Source organism: Phoxinus phoxinus, assembly GCF_949152265.1.
Source record: "Phoxinus phoxinus genome assembly, chromosome: 16".
Classification (NCBI taxonomy): domain Eukaryota; kingdom Metazoa; phylum Chordata; class Actinopteri; order Cypriniformes; family Leuciscidae; genus Phoxinus; species Phoxinus phoxinus.
Genome location: NC_136891.1, coordinates 13,734,407 through 13,758,748, shown reverse-complemented (window position 1 = coordinate 13,758,748; position 24,342 = coordinate 13,734,407). Strand labels below are relative to the sequence as shown.

Here is a 24,342-nt window from a genome sequence, read left to right as displayed (position 1 = left end):
TGTACATTTAAGGATGACTGTTTTGAGGAAAAAATCCCAATATGATGCTTGGCTTTGCCAGAAAACTGTTGCTCAAAGATAAGTCCGTGCCGACTATTCTCTGGGCTCAATAACGACGACGCAAACTTACTTTTTACCATGGCTAATATAAACACATTTGTATAAGAGAATCAATAGGTTACTGTCGTAACCCCGGTTCTCTGAAACATCGAGTGGAGAGATCCACCTATGGGAAGGGCATCCGTACCTGACCTCTGCAGAAGCATCCAATTGCACCAAGTCTGGCTAGACAGACAGAAGCGCGCAGCCAATGCCAGGTAAGGCCCCGCCCCCTTACCTAGTGGCATATAACGCCTGCAAGCGCTGCTATTCTCCAGTAAGTATATTCGCTTCTCGTGCGGCAAGCGGGGCAAAGCTGGTGGATCTCTCCACTCGATGTTTCAGAGAACCGGGGTTACGACAGTAACCTATTGTTCTCTTTCATCATCTCGTGTTCGAGATCCACCTATGGGAGAGACATGGACAGCTCCCCGATTGCCCAATACACTCACAGTGAGGTTCTGAAAGCCAGAGAAGGACGGTCGCCCCAGGGGGGCGGTGCCAGACACGTCCCATAATCATGAACCTGCAATCCTGACGCACACACATAACTGCTGTGCACATGCAGGACATGAAACATGTATGTGGTAATAACCCCAGCAACACCAATGTGCATATATACACCCAGGAAGGATTGGAAATACGTGCTTGGTGAGAGGAATGTGCATGGCCAGCCGGCCCATTCACTCCTTATTCGTTACTTCCAACGGGGTTACAGGGAAGGGCTAAGAAGACCCCACCCCTAAAACCGAATGTGCTACCGAAATTCTGGTGACATCCAGCCGGTAGTAACGCACAAAGGTATGAGGAGAAGCCCAACTGGCAGCGGAGCAGATGTCCTGCAGTGACACTCCCCTAAACAAAGCCCAAGAGGCGGCTAAGCCCCTTGTGGAATGAGCTCTGATGCCCCCTGGGGGCTGCACTCCTTTTGATTCATAAGCCACAGCTATAGCATTCACAAGCCAATGTGAGAGGCGTTGCTTAGATATGGGACTCCCTTTGTGAGGGGGCGCCCATGAAATAAAGAGCTGGTCGCTCTTCCGGAACGCACTGGTCCTGGTCATATATGTCTGTAAAGCACGGACAGGACACAGAGCATTTAGCCTCTGATCCTCCGGGGAGGAAAACGGTGGAGGGTGAAAAGCGGAGAGCTCCAACACCTCCGAAGTGAACGCAGGGAAGCACTTCGGCATGAAGGCCGGATTAGGCTTAAGGGAAACCTTATCTCCACTAAGAGAGAATTTAGTGCACGAGGGATGAACCGAGAGTGCATGTAGCTCACTGACACGTTTAGCTGATGCCAAGGCCAAGAGCAAAGCTGTCTTGAAGGACAGCAGCTTAAGGGAAATACTTCCCAGAGGCTCAAAAGGATGTTGAGACAGAGCCTCCAGCACCATGGAGAGGTCCCACTCAGGAACAGTTCTCCTGACGACTGGCAAAGAGCGACGGGCACCCTTCATAAATCTGCGGATTAGAGGATGCTGCCCGACTGTTGAGCCCTCAAAGCCCACATGACAGGCCGAAATCGCAGCCAGGTAGACCTTAATGGTGGAAAAAGACCTCCCTTTTTCCATGAGGTCTTGAAGGAAACACAAAATATCAGGAACTGAGCACTGATAAGATGTGAGACCACGCCCATCACACCACCCTTCGAACACTTGCCACTTACAGCCATATAAGGACCGTGTAGAAACGGCTCTGGCATTCTGTATAGTGGCAATCACACGCGGCGAAAGCCCCAGTGCGCTTAGGTTCGTCCTCTCACGGACCAGGCCCAGAGAGCCACCCTGTCCGGGTGTGGGTGGTAAATCTCCCCGTTCGCTTGGGACAATAGGTCCGTGCGTGGGGGGAGGCGCCACGGCTCGGCATATAACAGAGGGATTATCTCCGCCAGCCACGGTGCCTTGGGCCACCTGGGTGCTATCAGAATGAGAGACAGGCTCTGCTCTCTCACCCTGGCCAGTGTTGGAATTATCAAGCACAGGGGAGGAAAAGCATACAGCAGCACTCTGGGCCATGGGTGGGCCAGTGCATCTACCCCGAGGGGTGCGTCCACGTCCTTTAGCGAGAAGAACATAGGACAATGGTAGTTTTCGCGCGAGGCGAATAGATCTACGGTTGCCTGTCCGAATCTCATCCATAACATATCCACTATCTGGGGGTGAAGGCGCCAATCTCCGTAGATTGGATTTCCCCTTGATAGAAGATCCGCACCTCTGTTCAGAATGCCCGGAACATGAGTCGCGCGTAACGACAGGAAAACCCGTCTGCTCCACACCAAAAGCTTGTAAGCTAGAGCGTGAAGTTTCGACGAGCGCACGCCGCCCTGACGGTTGATATAAGCCACAGCCGTGGTATTGTCGCAGCGTACGAGAACATGATGTCCCTGCAGGCGAGGCAGAAAATGATTCAGAGCTTTCCAAATGGTCAACAGCTCTAAATAATTTATGTGCGCTGAACGTAGTCTGCTCGGCCACAGACCGTTCACCGTTCTGCCCTCCTGGGTGGCACCCCAGCCTGTTAAGGACGCATCTGTCGTCACAACTTTCCGCATCATAACCGTCCCCAGAGGGGTTCCCTGTGCGTAAAAGTCTGCGCTCTTCCAGTGTCGCACGGCTGCCGAGCAGGCGCGCGTCACTATTACAGAGCGGCAAAGATCGCGAATCGGGCTGAAATGTAGTGACAAAACCCATTTCATGAACGCTCTCATTCTCAGGAGTCCCAGTGGCACAACTTGGATGGATGAAGCCATAAGACCCTGCAGCCTGAGACATGTGCGATATTGCACTCTCGCCCCCTCTCTGAACTGCGATAGACAGTTCATTAGAGAGAGAACGCGTTCTTGAGAGAGACGCGCTCGCATGGAGACTGAGTTCAACTCCAAGCCCAGGAAAATGACATTCTGACTGGGTGTAAAATTGCTCTTGCTCACATTCACTCTGAACCCGAGAGATGTGACGTGCGCGAGCACACGGCAGGTGTCCTGCAACACTTTCTCCTTCGATTCGGCTATTATGAGCCAATCGTCTATGTATGTCAGAATCCTCAGACCAGACATTCTCATGGGTGCTAAACCCGCCTCCGCACACAGACAAAAACTGCGAGGACTTAGACTGAGTCCAAATGGCAGAACTGTGAATTCGTAACATGTGCCTTGGTAGGCGAAACGAAGAAACTACCTGTGTGGCGGATAAATGCTTATATGGAAGAAAGCATCTTTCAGGTCTACCGATGTGAACCAGTCGTTCTGTTTTATGGCGCGGGCGAGCGAGCCATGAGTTAGCATTCTGAAATTGTATTTCCTCAAATGTTTGTTCAACACACGAAGGTCCAAGATAGGGCGGAGAGAGCCGTCCTTCTTTGGGACCAGGAAATAACGAGAATAAAATCCCTGATTCATCAGACTGGGGGGCACCACCTGAATAGCTTCCTTGTTTAGGAGGGAGGATATTTCCTCTTTCAGAATGTGTGAAGCGTTCTCTTCCGTGTGTGAAGAGAGAACGCCGTTGAAATGCGGGGGTTTCATTGCAAACTGCAATCTGTAGCCCTGCATTATAGTGCGCATCACCCACTCGGGAGCCGAAACCGCTTGCCAAGCCCGTTCGTGACTCGCGAGTGTTCCCACCCGAGCCGCAGCGGAGCTGTGTAAGCCCAGCTGACTCATTTGTGATGCAATGGCGCCATCTAGTGGATGAACTAGGGGCGGCATGCCGGGGTTTAGAAAGATGTTCTCTCTCTGCAGGGAGATGAATTCTCTCTGCGGAGAGAGATCCTCTCTCCGTAACGAATTCATTTGATTCGTTTGTTTTAATGTGTTTTTTGTTTTTTTGTGTGTTTTGTGTTGGGGGAACACTGGGGCCGAAGCCTTTAATAATTCGGTGAGGGGAAGTGAGTGTGTGCGGTGTGGTGACACTGCTTTGTGACTTTTCCTCACAACAGACCCCTCGAACGTGAGGGGGGAACACACGTTCAACAAACACATGGGCTGGGCAGCCTCGCGAGAGACCCTGCGTCTTTTGGACAGGGGTTCTTGGACATGAAGAGAGTCCAAAGGGCTCGTAGCCCGTGAAAGTGGACTCGATGCCCCCACCGGCCGAACATCAGGCAGGCCGCTTGCGTTTCGAGTCGGTGGGGGTAGGGTTAGATGGTCTTCCAGCCGCGGCCGCGGCGGGAGTAGATTTTCCCCAGTGCTTAGCAGGCGGTGGGTTATTCTGCCGTGGGGCGGGGGGTCTGTTGCGGGGCCTTTCCTTGCCCTGGTGGAAATGTCGTCCCATGGCAGGTGGGTTAGGCAAACGCGCAGGGGGTGCCTGGCGTGGGGCCGCCTTCCTAGGAAGGCATAACTTGAAGGCCTCATCCTCCTTCTTTTTGTCGTCACACCGTTGTTGCATCAATGCGACGGCGGGGCCGAAGAGAGCCCGGCCGGGCTCCACCGATGCGCCCGCGATGCGCCGCTTCTCACTGTCAGGAAGGCCCGACAGGTTAAGCCAGAGCGCGCGCTCTCCCACCACAGAAAGCGCCATAGAGCGCCCGCAGGCTTGGACGGCCTGCCGAGCGTTACGGAGGACGAGGTCGTTCACCGTGAGGATCTCCTTCCACAAGGTTAGAGAAGGAGTTCCCTTTTCCAGCTGTTGCCCTAATTCGTCCAAAATCTCCGCCTGGTAAGCGGAGAGGAGTGAAGAGACGTTCAGGGCCCTGACAGCCAAGGCCGAGGATTTGTATGCGGCCTGGTGAACTGAGGCAGAAAAACGGTCCATCTTGTTGGGCAAGACCGGCTTCGGGGGAGCGAGCAGCCCTCCCTGAGCGGGGTTAAGGTGCCTGGCGATGGAAGGCTCGATAGCGGGGGGGTCACCCATACCATGAGCTGCCATGTCCTTCACCTCAAGACCCGTGAGACCGTGTTTGAAGTCGAGGGGGTCGCTCCAATTGTGCCTCATGTGCTTAGCGCACGCTGGAAGGACGGGGAAGAGTTGTTTTCTCGGACCGGGAGGGGGTCCCAGCACTTTCCCGTCGTAAATATCCCTCTCCTGGTCGGTGGCGCTCTGTGGAGCCGGCCATTCCATGTTGAGGCGAGCGGCCGCTCGCTCACAAACTTCCAGGAGGATGGACTGAGGCAAGGCCGTGTGGGCGCTAGCCTGGGGAAAGCCAGAGGGCGGGATGGCCTCCTCGTCCTCTGAGACCCCAAGAAGGGCCGCGTCATCCTCATCGCCGGAACCGGCCGGTTCGTCGACGAGCGTGAGGTTGCCCGCGAAGATGTCCTCTTCGGGGAATGCGGGATTGGGCTGGTCAGCCCAAATGAGAGAGGCGGCGCCCCGGGAGTCCCCCGGTAGCGCGTCGTCGTCACCGTGTCCCCCATCCGAGTCAGAGAGGCCGAGCTCGGAGCACTGGGTCGCTGCAACTTTCAGACGACGTCGTAAAAGCTTCTTGGGCAGCATAAGGCAGTGACTGCAATTTTCCGGGTTCTCCAAGGCTTCTTGAGCGTGTTTAAGGCCCAAGCAGACCACGCAGAACGGGTGAAGGTCCTTAGCGGCGATGAGCGCACCACACGCGGCCGGGCAGGCCCGTGATAGGCTGTTCCCCGGAGAAGCGGAAGGTTTAGACAGCGACATTCCGGAGAAGAACTCGGAAAAATCCGTGGCGGGCAGCCGTGGAAGGAGGAGCAGGTGAAAAACGGCGAGAGCGCGGGCGGCTCCGAATGCAGAACACAGCAGAAAGGCTGAAAAAACGACTGTCACGTCTGACGGAGGCTGATCAGGCGATATGTCCTCCTGAAGACACGAAAGTGAGCAGCGTAATCCAACCGAACTGTGTCAGTGCAGAGATCGCGAGAAGCGAATGTCAACTGGAGAATAGCAGCGCTTGCAGGCGTTATATGCCACTAGGTAAGGGGGCGGGGCCTTACCTGGCATTGGCTGCGCGCTTCTGTCTGTCTAGCCAGACTTGGTGCAATTGGATGCTTCTGCAGAGGTCAGGTACGGATGCCCTTCCCATAGGTGGATCTCGAACACGAGATGATGAAAGAGAACTTGAAAATATGTCGCCTTTCTAGTAGGCCTACATGTGATAGAAAATTAAAAATGTTGCCTTTATCAATGCTGCATCTTCAAAGATGGCCTGTCTGTGCATGCATTTTTGTCCGTGGTACACCCTATCATTTCATTGGAATTAGTTAAATAATGTTAAACTGTTAGCAAATGAAGCTATAGGATAATTATGCAACAATAATCCGTTTTCAAGTGTCTCGGGTTAATTTTTTTTTATTAATTCAAAATAGTTTCACTTTCCATGTGGACACGGGCTGATCCAGTCTTCGTTGTTGTGGTGATGGTTCATTTTCCTCTGATTCCGGCTCAAACATAATAAGGTTTTATCATTGCAAGAGCCATCGCTTAGCATGCATCACCCACTATTAAACAGTTGCGCCGAATCCGCAAACCTTCTGGCTGGGGGCGTTAATAATTGATGCATAGGCACTGACGTTAGCCAATCATAACAGTGGGCGTTAACACTGAACTCTTAAAGGGGAAACACCCCCAAAACAGACTGTTTGAATCAGAGGATGAGAAACAGGGTGGGAAAAGGTCATAAATCACTACATTTTAAAAGTTTTTTGTAAAAAAAACTATAGTAATACTATAATTGCACCTAAGGGAACATAATAATAAAATAAAAAAAACCATGTCATGACCCCTTTAATGTGAATTTGCCGTCCGCCACCGAACTCTCAGCCGTCATTTAAAAAAAAATTAAAATGCTGTCGTCACCAGCGCGCAATGACTTATGGGGTAGAATAGGCCACAAGGATCCTTTTATGTATCCTTCCTTTCATGAGGAAACAAAGGGTGCATTTGGGGCCGCTTTTGAATCAGGGTAGCCTTCGTCGCACCGCGATGACGCAACCGGCCTTCGAATATGACCTTCGGAGGATGCAGAATTGAATTGGGATAGCCTTCATCATGCCGTGGTGACTCAATCGGCCTTCAAATGCAACCTCCAAAGTGTGCAGCCTTTGAATTGGGACATCCTTCGTCGAGCCGCTGTGACGTTTCGTCACGCCGCTGTGATGCAATTGGCCTTCAAATACGGCCTTCGGAGGATGCAGCCTTCACATTGGGACACAGCTAGAGACATGAAACAAAGACAACACAGACAAACATGCCAGGGCAGAACCCTGACATAGTTAGAAGAAGAAATAGAAGAAGGGCTCTCTGGCGTTCTGCTCGTGTGCAAGAAGCGCAATTTAATTTATTTTTTAATATAATTTAAAATCGTGGTTGAACGCTGTTGACATTTTAAATCAACCCAAAAAAAACACACCCCTCCCTTCATTGCTCTGCCTTAAAAATGCACGAACACACAATGCAAGAGTATCTCTTTTATCATAGCAGAAGTGATGCAAAATAATGCTTCGCTAAAATTAAGCGAAGAAGGCGAACAAATGAGAAGGAAGCATAAAAATGAACATACATATACACAAGAGTCCATTTTCAGGCCAATCAGATACTCAGTATCGGTATTGCTCCGATACTGCACATTTTTTCCGGATCGGGTACCCAATTCAATTCAATTCAATTAAAATTTATTTGTATACCGCTTTTCACAATACATATTGTTTCAAAGCAGCTTTACAGAAAATGCATTTCAGAAATGTACCGGTACATAGAAAAAATACAGTTCGTTAGTATTAATTAGGTTAATTAATTCTTAATTAACTAATTCTAATTCTAAGTTGATTAATTCTTCACAGGCGCCGAGTCGTCTCTTCACAGGCGTTGGGGCATCTGAAGTCTCCATGAGAGGCTGGATACATAACTGGAGCTGGCGAACTCTATTTATTAACTCTACTGGCGTCCCGAGATAACAGCAAAATAGCAGATGGGAAATAATTAGCATAGCTGCTGTTCATAATATGAATTCATATGATCTGATTTAACTATATAAAAGGTATGAGATGCATTATGTGAATGCTTGGCTAAAGAGATGCGTCTTTAATCTAGTTTTAAACTGGGAGAGCGAGTCTGAGCCTCGGACAATATCAGGAAGGCTATTCCAGAGTTTAGGAGCTAAATGTGAAAACGCCCTCCCTCCTTTAGTGGACTTAGTTAGGTACGACCAGAAGCCTCGAATTTAGCGATCTTAAAGAGCGCGATGGATTGTAGGGCGGTAGAAGATCCCTTAAATATGCAGGAGCTAAACCATTTAGGGCTTTATAGGTCAGTAGCAATACTTTGTAATTGATACGGAACTTAATAGGTAACCAGATGATAAAATATGATCATATTTTCTTGACCTAGTAAGAATTCTAGCAGCTGCATTTTGGACTAACTGTAGCTGCGATTATTTATCACAACTTAAAATCCAACATTGTTTCAACTTTAAAAAGTGTGTTCATACTTGACTTAAAATAAGTCACTTATAACTTAAGTTTAGTTAACTTTAGTTTAGTTTAGTTTAGTTAAGTTGGATATTTAAGTTATCTCAACAAAGTTTAAGTTGTTAAAACTAATCGCAGCCACATTTTTTTACAACCAGCTAATAAAGCATTACAGTAATCTCGAGGTCATGAATGCATGAACTAACTTTTCTGCATCAGAAACAGAGAGCATGTTACGTAGCTTAGCAATGTTTCTAAGGTAGAAAAAGGCTGTTCTTGTAACATTTGAAATATGGTTTTCAAAAGACAAGTTGCGGTATAACACCCCAGTCTTTTACTGTAGAGGATAAAGTAACAGGACATCCTTCTAAATTAAGGTTGTATTGTAAGAGGTTTTGTGGGCAGTCTTTTGGACCAATCAGTAATACTTCCGTTTTATCTGAATTTAATAGAAGAAAATTACACGTCATCCAATATTTTATATCTGTAACACATGTCAATTTAGATAATTTAGTGTTTTCATCCGGTCGTGATTAAACATTTGAGTGTCATCAGCATAACAGTGGAAACTAGGCTAATTGCATGTTTTCTTATAATATTACCAAGTGGCAGCATATAAATTGAGAATAGCAGACGGCTTTAGCTTATTCACCGTATCCCCCAGAATTAGATAAGTCGAACTCGGTCTGACGAAGACAGTTAAACGGCTCCCGGTAGCATACTGCTCCCATAAAGTGACAAAATAACATTTTCCTATTTACATGTTGTGATTTGTATAGTCACAGCATATACAAATAACAAGGTCACATGAGACACAGCCATCTTCTGACTAACCGTACATACTGGGAGTGGGAAATATATATTCACAGAAGGCAAAGCACTGCTACTTCTCAGCGTCTGAGAAGCACCGTGGTGAGAATCACTCCGCCCAAGTAGTGCTACGCCTTCTGATAATATAGTTTATAAATTATTAATTTATTAATATCGATTTTTCGTAATATAATATTTATTTATTTTATTAATTTAGTTATCAAATTCGTATTTAAAATTTTTATGTATCTTAATCTTATTAATTATTTATTTTTATTTATTTATTTTAAAACTTTTCCCTGGACCTCTTAGCGCTCTCCTGTGGCCTAATAACCCCTTCTGTAAAACCCCCATACTGTCTATGTGTAAAACACAGAGTATGGGGAGGCTGCAGACCTGGAGTCGGGGTAGATATACGACCCAAACAGTTTTACGCCCCTGGCAGTTTTACGCCCCTGTTGTTCCTGATGTGTCCAGTAGGGGGAGACTGTACAGCGACACGAATTGAGGTATGTTTTAATCTTTTTTTTAAATTAATTTATTTATTTATTTTGTATTGCAAATGGAAGGATACAGACATTAACAGTGAGAAGAGGGGGAAAAAAAACAAAAAACAAAAACAAAAAAAACAAGGGGGGTATACGGACATCAAAAGAGATTGAATTAGGCTACACAAATCAATACAATATTACATTTTGTCAATAAAAAATGAAAGGTTCTTTACAACAGACTCAAGGATATTATTTGTTTTAGAAACCTTTGAGTTTAAAGGTTTTGACATTGGATGGTTCTGTCTTTATGCAGATGAAACTTGCCCAGAATTTACCAAAAAGTTCAGGACGATCTGGCTTAAATGTAATTACCACGTATGTAGGACACTGTTTTGTAGCTGTATGATGACCAATAGAGAATAGTACAGCAGATATTAAATCGAGGATCCATATGATTACACGGTACTGTATGTATGTCTAATGGTCTAAATATGGTTAATATCTAAATGTAACTTTATATAAATTCACAACAACATATTTCACTTAGTCTCCATATAAAAACATACAGTGAATAGGCCTATAACTGCAGTAGGTCATGTCATAACACGTAGTTGATCCAACTATGTGTATTTTTAATTTTTCAATTCACAAAAACAAAAGTCTTCTGTAGGCTGAGTGATCAGGAGGGTACCGACTGAATATCTGCATCTATTTTTCTATTTTAATCCGTGCAGATCTACACTGTAGCGTTTATATTTAAATGAACAAAAAACACAAAATTGTCAAGTCTATGGACGGGTTATTAATGTGTTAGCGTCGATTTAATGATGTTATTTCTCAGTATATCTCCCTACTGGACGCATCAGGAACAACAGGGGCGTAAAACTGCCAGGGGCGTAAAACTGTTTGGGTCCTATATCTACCGGCTCCAGGTCTGCAGCCTCCCCATATAGAAAACACATGGTTCCTCAGAGATGGACGCTTCAGACTCCTGTCCACTATGCGGCGCAAATGCACGCCACAAAACACCGTAATATTATGAGAAGAAGAGATATGGCGATCTCCAGTGAGCGCGTCGTGGAGGATCTTATAGGGACTTTCAGCGAGTCTTTAAAAGCGCACGGTTTTGAAATTTATCCTTTTAAGGTAATATGTCCGGCTCATTATACAACTTATAAAAACTAACAGGCTCGATAATGAAAGTATTCGGCGTCTGTATGTTATAGTGGTGCGTGTAGTACGTCTATCCGCGTGAAACTAGTTCTGCTCATCTTTACATGAGCAGTCAAAACCACCTGTGCACGAACACATACGTAGGGAATAAACATGTTTACTGTTTAGACGTCACTTATGTATACAGCTCTGAATGACCACTAAAAGTGTTGAGCTGAGCTCCCAGTTTGTATGTTTGTTACTCATAATATTTCTGTTTTATGGCAGGTTGGCTGGTACAATGCAGTGCTATCTCATGGCCATCACCTCCCTTACCCAGCAGACACTCTGGCTGTGGTGGTCCTGAGCACTCCGGCCATGTTTGAGCGCTCGTTCCTGCCCTTCTTACAGAACCGGCACTGTGAGGGCCTCAGGGACCCCATAGATCAGTGCTGCGTACACACTGTCTCAGCCTGTGTCTCACTGGTATGATTTAGTGCAGGACAACAAAGATGATTTACACTGCCTCAGATTTTTCTTCTACTTCACAATCACATCATAACATGACTCTCTTTGTGGTTAGATGTTTTTTATCTAGAGTTTTCTAACTGGGGTCCGGGGACCCACGGGGTGGAAAAGTTTAGGGGAAAAAAGAGTGTAAAAAATGTATAGATAAATAAGTTTAAACTTACTCAATATACTATAAATAAATAAACTTTTAGGTAGTACTCTGAATCAATATGCACCAATGCTGCAATTTTCTATGTCATAATCATTTGTTAACAAACAACTATTAATTACTTCGAGAGCTCGTTCTGCCTTAAATTATTACATTTTTAAAATTACACATACATTTTTAGCTAACTGTGATTTGTATGTATACATCTCTGAAATGCATAACTTAGACAGTTACATCTGATAACAGATCACTATAAATTGTAATGTGGACGCACATAAGAAGACTCAGATTGTCTGTAAAGCTGCTTTGAAACGATGTGTATTATGAAAAGCGCTATACAAATAAATTTAAATTCAATTAAATTGAACTTTACAATAAGGTTCATTTGTTAACGTTAGTTATTAACTAATAATGAACAATACATATGTTACTGTATTAATCAAAATACAGTCGTTTATTGTTAGTTCAGAGTGCATTAACTAATTTGAACAAATGTAAATTAATTTTAATAATCTATTAGTAAACAATATTAAAATTAACATTAAGATTAATACATGTTGTAGAAGAAATGTTAATTATTAGTTCATGTAAATGTATTGTAAAGTGTTATCGTAAATCAATAGTTATTGATACATTAGATTAATATAAATGTATTAAAATAAATACAATTGATTTGAATAAATCATAAATTAATGCATTTGATTAAAATATATACATTTTGATTTAAGTAAATATAATAAACTTTATAAATAAATAACAAGATGGAAAGCAGTGATTAAAGTTAAGTAACTAAATAAATAAAAAATTACATTTGATTAAAATAAAAAAGATTAAAACAAGTAAATAAAATTTAAATTAAATAGAGATTAAATAAATATTTGATTACAACATTTTTAACTGTTCTACAATTAGTAGAAAAATGCAGTAAAGTTTTCAACATTTATAATTACAATTTTCCACAGTATATATACATTTTAGGGTGGGGGTCCGTCACATGAGATTTATCATATTTTGTGGTCTGTAGCATCTAAAAGTTTGAGCCCTGGTTCCATTATCTGGCCATAATGTTTCTCTCTCTCTCTCTCTCTCTCTCTCTCTCTCCACCCAGTGTTTTCCCGATCAGTCTGTGGATGTCAGTTATGATTATGAGATGCTGCCCAGCAGAAGACCCAAGTTTCTCGCACAGACCGCCGCACACATATCAGGAGCAGCGTATTACTACCAGAAATCAGACATCCACAGTCCACCGTGGGCTGATCAGGTCAGCCAGATGCTTTCATCATGTTTATCACGCTTTATGATATCAGTCGATTTAAATATGTAACTTTCCATCATGGCCTCCTAATCATCCCCATACACTGATTGGCTTCATCACTAGCCGTTTCTCAATGTCAAGGAAGGATCCTCGGAAGCCGGAATTTCGAGGATGCTACGTCATCGACATCCGTCGAAGGACTGTTCCAATGTCGAGGATCCTCAGAACTTCAACCAAGGGCGGAGTCTTTCATTCGCAAAATATCCCATATACAGGAAAGTGTGCATATGTGTAGACTTCGCGCTCTTCGCGCTATCAAATCGCCCACAATCCTATGCGCGCAGCTTTGCTATCTTGTTTTTAAAAAAATAATACAAAATGTCGGATGTTAGCGGAGTCGGAGCAATGACGGGGCAATATGCTAGTAACTTATATTTACGTTACCATACATTTGTTATAACCGTCATATAAGTAAAGTTTAACGTTTAAATGCAAGTACAAATTACTACCGTATTGATATTACAAATTATACAAATTACGTTATGGCTAACCTGTCATTTTAACAATTGTAAGCTTGTTTATTTCTTTTAAAAAATAAAACCGGCATTTCTTTTATAAATCACCGGCACCGGCATTTCTTTTATAAATACCGACTTAAGTTGTACACAGTAATGTAACGTTAATATTATAGGCCTGCCGCCTACCATTCACAGCGTTATTCATAGCTTTCTCGTCTTTTTTAACAGGGACCAAGGAACAAACGGAGGCGTTATCGGCTCAACTGATTTGCAGGGGGGGATTTAAAGCTGTTCCCTTTTTACTGGTTATGCACCTTGTAATTTTTACTTCATAGCCTCTTTTTGTTGATCAAATATTTTACCATTGCATGTGTTTTAACAGCTAGAATGTTGCTATGGACGCAGTTCTGTTCACTCAGGCAATATAATCATTTTTAAATCAATAAACTCCTTTTTAAATCAATATTTTACACTGACGGACGCAATGACGCGCACTTGCTAGAATGTTCCATTTACGTGTTATCTCGAATCCTAAAGAGGATCCTCGCCTAGCCTCTGAAGGAAATGACTTGGAAGGACGAGTCCTGCAAAGGAAGTATCCTTGACATTGAGAAACACCTACTGTCTCCTCTCCACCAGTAATCTGGTGTGTGTGGTGGGCGTTCTGGTGCAATATGGCTGCCGTCGCATCATCCAAGTGGATGCTGCACATTGGTGGTGGTTGAGGAGATTCCCCCCTTTCTGTGTAAAGCGCTTTGAGGTCTCAGAAAAAGCGCTATATAAATGTAACGAATTATTATTATTAACTTTGATTCGTCAGAAAACAAAATTATTAGGGCTGTGGCAGGCTTATGAAAAAAAACATATTACAATTTCAAGTTTCATGCAATTTAAAGCATGCTAAGAGTCAAAGAGTTTTTGAGCATGTTAAGGGACACCCTTTCAGGGCTTGGGCCCTAATTAGATCAGTTGATAACTATGATAAAAATATTCAAACACGCTAACTACAAGTGTGTACTGAGATCTCCATGTCTTCTAGACTATCTATCTAACTAGAATCTGTGTGCACTGTATCACAGTTTGTGTATGTCATTGTGTTGCACATAGTCTATATGTGACTATAGTCACCCCCCTAACCCAAACAATTATCATGCAAGCTTATTCGTGTTGAACAGCTGTACCTGCAAGATCTCTTAGTGGCCCGTCTCGTCTATGCTAATGTGGAATGGAAAGATATTGTCTGAGATATTCCTGAAAGTCTTTCTCCTTATTCTACACAGAAGATGTTTGGAGTCTGTATACACCCCAAGCTGGGTGGTTGGTTTGCTATACGAGCGCTGCTGGTCTTCCAGGATGTGCGAGTGGGAGCGGATCTCCAGCAGAAAGATCCTCCAGACTGCGTGCGCTCACAGGAGGACCGGATCGACCTGCTGGAGAGGTTTAACTTCCGCTGGCAGGACGGGAGCTACAGAGACATTGTGCCCACAGAGGAGAGGTACTCAGATCAGCAGAGAGAGTATTTCACGACTCCTCCAGACCAGCGGGGGGAGCTGCTCAGACGGTGGGGCTTTCTGATGGAGATGGACACTGAGAAGCAGAGCTCGACAAACAAACAGGGCTGATTACACACTTTCATGTGCTCTGCTGTGTGGAAGACACATATCAAATAAAAAAAAAGGCAATTGAGGCTTTTTATCTTGCAGTTCAGACCTTTTTTTTTGCAGTTTCAAGTTTATATCTCACAATTCGACTATTAATTTATTATAATAGTCAAAATTGTGAGATAACATTTTTATTTACTATTTCATGGTGGAAACAAACTTCATATGGTTATTTTGAATTGCATTCAATGTATTAAGATGCTGTAAACATGAAAATTTATAAATAATAATTTTTTAAATCTTTTTATTTAATGAAACAAAGAGAATTAGGGGTGAGTATTCTGTCATGGGAAAGTACACACCCTCCATTTCAAGAGGCCTTTTTTAATATTTGAATTATTTGATAAATTACCACTAGAGGGCACTCCACCCCAGACTATTGCCACTCAGTATTGGACTTCATTTCCCATCATCCTCTGCCCAGTTTCATTATCACTGATTGTCCACAGATGTTTCTCATTAGTGTATGTGGACACACATAAGAAGACCCAGATTGTAAAGCTGCTTCGAAACGATGTTTATTGTGAAAAGCGCTATACAAATAAATTTAAATTAAATTAAATTGAACTTTACAATAAGGTTAATTTGTTAACGTTAGTAAATGTATTAACTAATAATGAACAATACATATGTTACTGTATTATTCTTTGTTAACGTTAGTTAATACAAAATACAGCCGTTTATTGTTAGTTCAGAGTGCATTAACTAATTTGAACAAATATAAATTGATTGTAATAATCTATTAGTAAACAATATTGAAATTAACATTAAGATTAATAAATGCTGTAGAAGTATTGTTAATTATTAGTTCATGTAAATGTATTGTAAAGTGTTATCGTAAATCATTATTTATTGATACATTAGATTAATATAAATGTATTAAAATAAATAAAATTGATTTGAATAAATAATAAATTAATGCATTTGATTAAGATAAATACATTTTGATTTAAATAAATATAATAAACTAAATAAATAAATAATTACATTGATTAAAATAAAAAAGATTAAAACAAGTAAATTAAATTTGAATTAAATAGAGAATTAATATATTTGATTACAACATTTTTAACTGTACTACAATTAGTAGAAAAATGCAGTAATATTTTCCACATTTATAATTACAATTTAACTCTTTCTATAAAAGCCTGGTTCACTCACTCTCTGTCTGTTATACTGCAGTCAGTGCTGAGCCATTGCATCTAGTTTCTCCCTTGACTTGTTTTTTGTTTGTTACAGAACAGTTGTAATTTTTACCTTATAACTATAGAAAGCTATAAAATAATAGATAGATAAAACAAGTTAAAATCAATACTTCAGGACCATTATTAATTATATTGCAGTTTGGCTTAATCATTTGTCCATACTATTTTTGTCTTGTTTTGTAAATGCAATGAGCAATCCAAAGCCATGCTGTATTGCAGAGATGGGTAATCAATTCATCTATTTAGAAATTTTGCTGGACAGAAAATAAGCAGATGTAATTTGTATCAAGTACTTGAGAAATTGTATTTTGTGTATTTAAAATGCATAGATACACAAGTATGTCAGAGTAGCCTATTCTTGAATAAGAAAATAACTTTAATAAACAGATTAGTCACATTTAATCACATTTGTTGTTTTGTTTCAGATTCAAGTCATTTACATGACACATTATGTTGGGTCCAGTACTCTCGCTGTGAACTCATGACCAGTAACCCAACGAAAGAAGTTTTAAAGCCGTATGACCTTTCCTAGATCCGGCCCACATCTGGGACGGCACTGTGTTGCTGTCTGGGTTCTTTTTCAGAAAGGAAAAGTTCAAAAGAAACATCCTGCTCATGCTTGGTCATATAATGGCAGTGGGCAGTGAACAGTGACCCGCTTCACGCTTTTAAACAGGATGAAAAAGCATCACAGAAGAAGCAGTGCTTCTGTCCTGGAGCCTGGAAAAGTATTTGTATTTTCAGAATATTGCCTCTTCAGTTTTCTAAGAGCTAAAATTAATAACTAATAATAATTCATTCACGCAAAATGTTTTCATGGTAGGTTTACTTATTATCAAACATGAATGAATTCAAGGTGCATATTTTCATTATGCAAAACAGTTTTTACCATAAGCAAGTCTCTTTTGAACTTCACCGAACAAATGTTTACTCAAATGCCATTTAAACCAGCAACAGATAACGGAGCAAACAATCATCTAAATCACATGCTGTTTAGTGCAAAGTACAGTATCAAACCACATTTACAGTATCAAACTTATGCAGAAGTGTTATGAACTGCTCAGAGACACAAAGGCTGACAATCCAAACGCAGTAGTTTATTAAAGAGTTATCCAAAGAAGTAATCCATAACAGGCAAAAGGTCAAAACACAGGCAAACAATCCAAACTGATACCAGGGCAGGAACTCAGGCAAACAGGGTTAATCTAAGAGATAGCGAACAGGAGAAAACTGGAAAACAGGGTCAAAAACATGGAACAGATACTCAAAGGTTGTCAAACATACAACCTTGTATGCAGTTGTGACATACAAGACTTAGCAATGAATGACTGAATAAACCGGGCTTGTATAGGCAGCGTTGACTAGGTTAATGATGCACAGTGGACAGAAATCAGAGATGATGAGTCCGGGCAGTGAGTTCTGGGAAATGTAGTCCATGTTGTATTAATAATAATAATAATAATTCATTACATTTTATATAGCGCTTTTCTGGACACCCAAAGCGCTTTACATAGAAGGGGGGAATCTCCTCAACCACCACCAATGTGCAGCATCCACCTGGATGATGCGACGGCAGCCATATTGCGCCAGAACGCCCACCACACACCAGCTTACTGGTGGAGAGGAGACAGTGATGAAGCCAATTAGTATATATAGGAGGATGATTAGGAGGCCATGATGGACAGTGGCCACTGGGCAAATTTGGCCAGGATGCCGGGGTTATACCCCTACTCTTTCGAAAGACATCCTGGGATTTTTAATGACCACAGAGAGTCAGGACCTTGGTTTAACGTCTCATCCGAAGGACGGAAATTGGCAGTGGTCGAGTGCCCTCTGGTGGATATCAAGGGCACTCCAGCCGGTGATCGTGGCAGTCAGAGGTGAAGATATGCAGGGTATAAAGTGTTTTAGCTTTCTTCTAATCATTTAGAAGGGGTGGAATACAGAGAACATTAATTACAGATGACTGTACTCTATGCCAAATATAAAGATGTAAGAACCATTTAAATATGGTCTGAACAATCTAGAGAGGTTTGCAAATTTGAGTATGAATTTTGTAATGGCAAATGTGTAGGAATGCATTAAATTAGCCAAGTTATAGGGACATAAAATATGTAATAGTGTAGTAATATACAGTATATGTATAATTCTATTACATTTGTATTTCAAGAGGAATGTTTCTACAGGATGTCTTTTAGTTCATACAGTAGAGCACAGTATTAGGAACACCAAGGTGATAGGTTTGATTATCATGCGAGAATATGTATTTACAGTACTGGTAAATGTATATACCTTGTAGTATCTTCGGAGAAAAGCATTTGCCAAATGCAAATATTATTGTGATATTTCTATGCAACTATGTGAATGTTGCTAGCCCTCACTTATAATGTTATTTTTGCTTTAAAGGGTTCATGAACTGCATTTTTTTTATTAAGTTGGCTTGTGAGAGCCAACTTACTGATATTGTACTTAAACTTATTATTATTCTTCTGCCTAAAATTTACAACTCTATCTCCTCCTAGAGCTTTAACTCTACAAACTCCAAACTCGGCTCAGACACTCAAACTGTTCTGACTCGCGTTGCTATATCTTTTTAGACTGATCGGACTTACGGTTTTCCTATAAATGACGATCAAACTCGGAAAAACTCCCATTGACTTAACATTGCGGAATGTTCAGATTTTCAAACTCCCCAACTGCCAAAAATTCAAATCAAAATCCCTTGAAAGCCTAGACTAAATCAAACTGCCATTCTATACACTATATGAGCCATTGAGACTCATTTAAACTCATTAAACTCATCTATCTATCCACCTCAAACTATTTTAAACTTCAAACTAATTTAAACTTCAAACTAATTTAAACTTTTTATGAATAAAAACTATAAAAACTCGCTCGTAGGCACAAGGCCGCAGGCCTTGTGCCTCACCTTAGCCCTAACTCCAGGATGCTAATATACACTGAACTCTGAACTCTTAGACTCATGTAAACTCATCTATCTATCCACTTCAAACTAATTTAAACTTTTAACTAATTTAAACTTGAAACTACAACTCACTCGTAGGCACGAGGCCGCAGGCCGAGTGCCTAACCTTAGCCCTAACCCCGGGATGCTAATATACACTAAACTCTGAACTCTTAGACTCATGTAAACTTCAAACTACTTTAAACTCATAAACTCATGCATTCACTAAACTCTAAACTCAAAAACTCTTGTGTGTGTGAGCAAGTTAGTGTGTGTTAGAACACCCTAGCAACACCATAGCAACCACCCATAACACCCTAGAAACTGCCTAAAATACCTTAGAACTCCCTAGCAACACCATAGCAACCACCCATAACACCCTAGCAACCACCCAAAATACCTTAGAACTCCCTAGCAACACCATAGCAACCACCCAAAACACCTTAGAACACCCTAGCAACCACCCATAACACCCTAGCAACCACCCAAGATACCTCATAACTCCCTAGCAACACCCTAGCAACCACCAAAAATACCTTAGAACTCCTTAGCAACACCACAGCAACCACCCAAAACACCTTAGAACACCCTAGCAACCACCCATAACACCCTAGCAACCACCCAAAATACCTTAGAACTCCCTAGCAACACCCTAGCAACCACCCAAAATACCTCAGAACTCCCTAGCAACACCCTAGCAACCACCCAAAACACCTTAGAACTCCCTAGCAACACCCCAGCAACCACCCAAAACACCTAAGAACTCCCTGGCAACACCCTAGCAACCACCCAAAATACCTCAGAACTCCCTAGCAACACCATAGCAACCATCCATAACACCCTAGCAACCACCGAGAACACCCTAGCAACCACCCAAAATACCCTAGCAACCGCCTAGCAACCACTCAGAACACCTTAGCAACCCTCTAGAAACACCCTAGTAACTTTAAACTACTTCAAACTATACTTTAAACTATTTTAAACTTTAAACTACTTCAAATCACTTTAAACTAATTTAAACTTCAAACTAATTTAAACTTTAATCTAATTTAAACTATTTTTAACTGTAAACTACTTTAAACTTTAAACTACTTTAAACTAATTTAAACTTTACACTAATTTAAACTTCAAATTACTTTAAAGTTCAAACTATTTTTAACTGTAATACTTTAAACTTTAAACTACTTTAAACTATTTTAAACTTTACACTACTTTAAACTTCAAACTACTTTAAACTTCAAACTATTTTAAACTGTACTTTAAACTTAAATCTACTTTAAACTGCTTTAAACTATAAACTAATTTAAACTTTTTCAAACTATCTGGTCCAAACTTTCACAAGCCAACTTAAAGTTTGTCTCGACGAACTTTTTAATCTAGTTCTATAATGTTCTCTGAAGTCCACTTATAATGTTATCACGATTTTCACATCAAAAAGCAAGTGATAAGCTATTTTATATCAGTTTTTGACCCTGTCTTTCAAACACTCAGTTTTGAAGGGTGCGTCTCATTCAAGACTTGGAATTAAATGCCCTCCGCTATATGATTAAGTTAAAATAATTTTCAACGTCCTCGCAATCATGTGTAGAATTGTTTTGAAAACTTCAGATATTTAAAAAAAAAATTTGTCATTACATAGTCGTTCTTAAATTCGATAAAGTGAAAAACATATATTGTCATTTACAGTGTCGTTTTAAATAAAATTAAACGTTGTAATTTCTTACTAATGAAATAACAGAAGATGTTTCTCACTGAAGTTTTATTCAAGATTACAGCGAATTACCTTATTAAAAACAATTACAAAAGCAGTGTTCTCTATGGGCTTTCTTCCGCATCCGGGAATCCTCCCCATCAACCCCATAAATGCTGAAGTAAAGAAAAGCACATAACCGCATGTCTCTCTCATATTTACTCCTACACTGTAAAAAAATAAAACATAGATTTTATTTATATTTAATTAATAAAAATGAGGCAACAGATTACAAGCAATATTATTAATTAAATGTAACAAATTAGAATTGAGTAATAATTAATCAAATTAGTTCCTTTGTGTATCACTCGTACCTGTGTTTATCAAGCGCCCCTATTTTTGAGAATTTTCTGAAAACGGCATACCCAAATACAAATGTCTGTAGCTCTTAAACCCTATGGTCCACATTCATAATTCTTGTATTTTTTTAAACTAGACAATTGAAACTTTGTTACCCAAGAGTCAATTTTAACTCAAAGTTGAATAGGAAAAGAGTAAAACAAGGTAAATTGACATGAAAGTGACTTACGATTTCTTTGAATGAACTTAACTTAGGGAAAAATTGATCAGACTTTTATGTCAAAGGCCTGAAAACACCATAAAGATAAAATTGAATGTCTGGACATGTTTTGAGTCAAATTTGAGATTGATACTCCCAAAAATGTAGTTTCTGTAAGCTTTTATTGATGAAAAGTATAGGCGTCCTTTCCAAAAACCTATTTGGAGACTCCAAATGGAGACCTGTTACCAAATGACATAAGAGTAAACAGTACATACTACATGCATGCATATCAATTCAAGACTGTTTTGCCCATCAAACCACACAATAAAAAACTATTTCAGCAAAACATTTTAACATTTTAACAAAATACCCTTTATTTTGATCAATTCTAATAGCAAAAACAGTGAAATAAAACGTCTATCATTAAACGTATAGCCTAGACATTCCAGAAGTGATTGTTTTCCAACTAATGTATAAAATATATTTATATATATAAAAAATAGTTTTAGAACATTTGTAATTAGAACAGTGTTTTTTACTCAAATAAATTACAGTAAACGGATTATTATAATGGATATCCTATTACTTTCTGCTGCTCTTCGTCGCTTCTCCTCTCCACCTTCTTCAAAACACCACCAAAGTATTCTGTAGTCGACGATCAATGGTAGAGATGTTCAGATATAAGCTTTGGATTAAATCCGTGTGTTTATATACTGTCTATGGTTTATTCGAACTCCGTGGGCAAAACAATGTAAAACAACGCTATGTGTGTGTATGTGTCGGCGCACTATGTGTGTGCGCACTTGCGTGTGGAATGGCGAAAGCGCACGTGTGAATGAAAAGTTTGCGCTTTGTTCTTGTATTACACGTTTCATGCAAGCAGATTCGTCAATCACTGCATCGATGTTGGTTGGTCAATACTCCCATCAATCAAAACTTTGCGGACTAGACATTGGCTGGCTTTATCCAGGCTTTTATCCAGTTGAAAACCGAGGAGCGCGATTGACAGTTCGCGCAGCCGGTAAAATGCTCCCTTTTTGCTTCAGTCAATAACAAAGCCTGTGATTGAAGGATAGACACGAGGGAGGGCTCAATTTACCCGGAAGATTCCAAACTACGGGGGAGATATGGCTTTTGAACGTTGGAATCGATATTTCATTGAAAATGAACATGATGGATTACTCTAACTCAAAACGCTCATGTAAACAAAGGAGGATATTTCGTTTTTTTCCCTATTTTGTTGTTGTTTTGGATTAAACAGTGGGATGTATTTTGAAGAGTAGACCCTTACATTGAAATGTATGCTGGTGTTTATTGGATTCGTCCGAACTGATCTGAACCATACGCGATCAAAGATAAGTATTGCCGTTCATTGTGTTCATGTTTACAAGGTCAGTCAGTCAGCATTTAATTTAACCCTTTCCTCTCTGGTGTATTGATTGCAAAAACAAGCTCAGAACATGATTCTTGAGTGTTTTAGCTTTCAAATGATGCATAGTTTATGATAGTTGATTGAATATTTGTTATAAAACAAAGCCGATAAAAAGTAATAAAAGTTTAGCCACGCCCCTTCGGCCCGCCCGCGGGCCGGTGCTTGATAAGGAGTTAAATGTTAACCATTTAAAATGAGTAAAATTTACAAAATATATGTTATTGCCAACATTGAAGACACCTGATGTTAACAAGATATTTTGAGTAATAATTAATCAAATTAATTCATTAAATGTTAACCATTTAAAATGAGTAAAATTTACAAAATATATGTTATTGCCAACATTGAAGACACCTGATGTTAACAAGCAGAATCACTGAAGGAGAAAACCATAATTAAAGTCACCATTATGGAGATGAGTGTGTGTTTTAGTTGGACTCTTCACCCTTAAATTATTAACTTTAAGTTTTTGTTTGGCTGCTGTATGTGAGGTATAACAGCCAGATGAACAAACGGTGATCTGATGGTGTTGGTTGTGTTTTAACTTAATCATTATTTCACAATCATTTGACCTAAATCACTGAACTCAAATGGAGTCCAATTTGTGACTTAAGTTAACTTTATTAACTATAGAAGTACTGGCCTTGGACACCATAATATTTTTAACTTTTATAATGTAATCCAAATAATTTCTAAAATTGGGGTGGGGTGGGGTGGGGTGGGGTGGTGATAGCGCAATGGATAAGACACATGCCTTTGGTGTGAGAGACCCTGGTTCGAATCCACTGAGACACCAATGTGTCCCTGAGCAAGACACTTAACCCCTAATTGCTCCAGAGGCGTGCAACCTCTGACATATATAGCAATTGTAAGTCGCTTTGGATAAAAGCGTCAGCTAAATGAATAAATGTAAATGTAAAAAGTTTCTCTTGTACAAAAAAAAAACAAAAAAACAGATATCATGAATCAGCCTGTGAATCTCAATAATGGTGACATTTATAAAGCATGTTGCAGTGCATTCTGGGTTGCACCAATCACAACTAATTCATAGCTCCCATCATGTATTGCTGCATGAATAAATAATGAGCTTATGATCAGAGGTTGTCACCATTGCTGAGATTCATACGCTAAATCTTGATGTCTGTGTGCGCCAAAAAAAAAAAACACATATATTTTTATTATTATTGATTTGATCATCTGGATTTCATTGAAAAGGCTAATAATATTATGCAGCTAGAATTAATAAAATACATTTAACTCATAAATTGGACTCTACATGAGATCAATGATTCAAGTAAAATAATTGTGAAATTATGAAACACAACCAACACCATCAGATCAACGTTACTATTTGTTCATCTGGCTGATATAACTCATGTACAGCAGCCAAACAAAACTTAAAGTTATTAATTTAAGGGTGAAGAGCCCAACTAAAACACACACCGATCTCCA

General features: G+C 40.7%; 1 protein-coding gene across 1 annotated transcript; it reads left to right on the top strand.

Moving 5' to 3' along the window:
- The first annotated feature begins 10,724 nt into the window (after positions 1-10,724).
- On the top strand, positions 10,725-15,595 carry mmachc (metabolism of cobalamin associated C). The gene is made up of 4 exons (XM_079639379.1): positions 10,725-10,917; positions 11,212-11,409; positions 12,711-12,863; positions 14,656-15,595. Exons 1-4 carry the CDS (start codon positions 10,732-10,734, stop codon positions 14,995-14,997), a joined length of 879 nt encoding a protein of 292 aa, XP_079495505.1. The 5' UTR covers positions 10,725-10,731; the 3' UTR covers positions 14,998-15,595.
- Positions 15,596-24,342: the final 8,747 nt, after the last annotated feature.